This window comes from Sphaeroforma arctica (assembly GCF_001186125.1).
Source record: "Sphaeroforma arctica JP610 unplaced genomic scaffold supercont1.2988, whole genome shotgun sequence".
NCBI classification, from domain to species: Eukaryota; class Ichthyosporea; order Ichthyophonida; genus Sphaeroforma; species Sphaeroforma arctica.
The window spans coordinates 1-1,091 of NW_014037570.1; the positions used below are offsets into that span (position 1 = coordinate 1).

A 1,091-nucleotide genomic window follows, 5' to 3' on the forward strand; every position below is an offset into this window, starting at 1 on the left:
ACAAACACAAACACACACTTTGTAACGCCTTTATCTTGTACAAACAACTGATCTACATACATTTCCTCTTTATATATATGACACTATTGACACGCACACTCGCACAATCAAATGTGTTTAATATATACAAATAACTGATGTACATACACACACACATACAATCAAATGTATCTACTACATACAACCAACCTATTCTACCTACTTCCCCTCCCTCTATCTAATTTCAACCCTACAAACCCTATCTATACTCAACGCTACAGACCCTATCTATGCTCAACCCTACATACCCTATCTATACTCATTCCTACAGACCCTATCTATACTCGACCCTACAGACTCTATCTATACTCATCCCTACAGACTCTATCTATACTCATCCCTACAGACCCGTCGCGTGCCACTAGTTTCCTGCGCACTAAACGGTCGCTACTGTTATCGCGACTGCGCAACTTCGAAGTGCGTGTGACTGGAAAGAAGTTCGGTACATCTCTGCGCGTCACAGTACGAGAGATGGCCGTGCGTAATCTTTTGGCGGGAAAAGACGTGCACGAGTCCCTGCACTACCTCGTCCAATCAGATGGTGGAGTTGATAAATCTAAAAATAGACAGGAGGCCGAGGCGATGAAGGACGTGAGCTGGCGGCATGTAAAGGGCCCCCGAGAAGATGGTAGTGGACAATTAATCAGTATTGACATGGAGTATACTGATCCCGCACACCCTGAGTATGAGTGGGGAGCGGACCCGAACCTCGGGCTGGTTGCGGATCTGAAGATGGCCGGGGTGGCTGTGAATGTGCATCGGGAGAGTTTGCAGCCGCTTATGCAGGTAGCTGTTATATATGTGTATGTGTATGTGTATGCGTATGTATATCTGTGTATGTATCGGGTATTGGGCGTGTATGTGTGTTATGTACGTGTATGTTTATCTATGTATCACTCTATATACTCATGTGTTGGGTTTTATATATGTAATATATATATAATATATATATGTATACACACACACACACACACACATATATATATATATATATATATATATATATATATATATATATATATATACTAGTGTGTGTGTGTGTGTGTGTGTCG

At 42.0% G+C, this 1,091-nt stretch overlaps 1 protein-coding gene across 1 annotated transcript; it reads left to right on the forward strand.

Moving 5' to 3' along the window:
- Window positions 1-510: 510 nt before the first annotated feature.
- SARC_13183 (hypothetical protein) lies at window positions 511-825 on the forward strand (the record flags this gene model as incomplete). The annotated part of the gene is made up of 1 exon (XM_014292691.1): window positions 511-825. A coding segment is annotated over one exon (315 nt), but the record flags the coding sequence as incomplete, so codon positions are not given.
- Window positions 826-1,091: the final 266 nt, after the last annotated feature.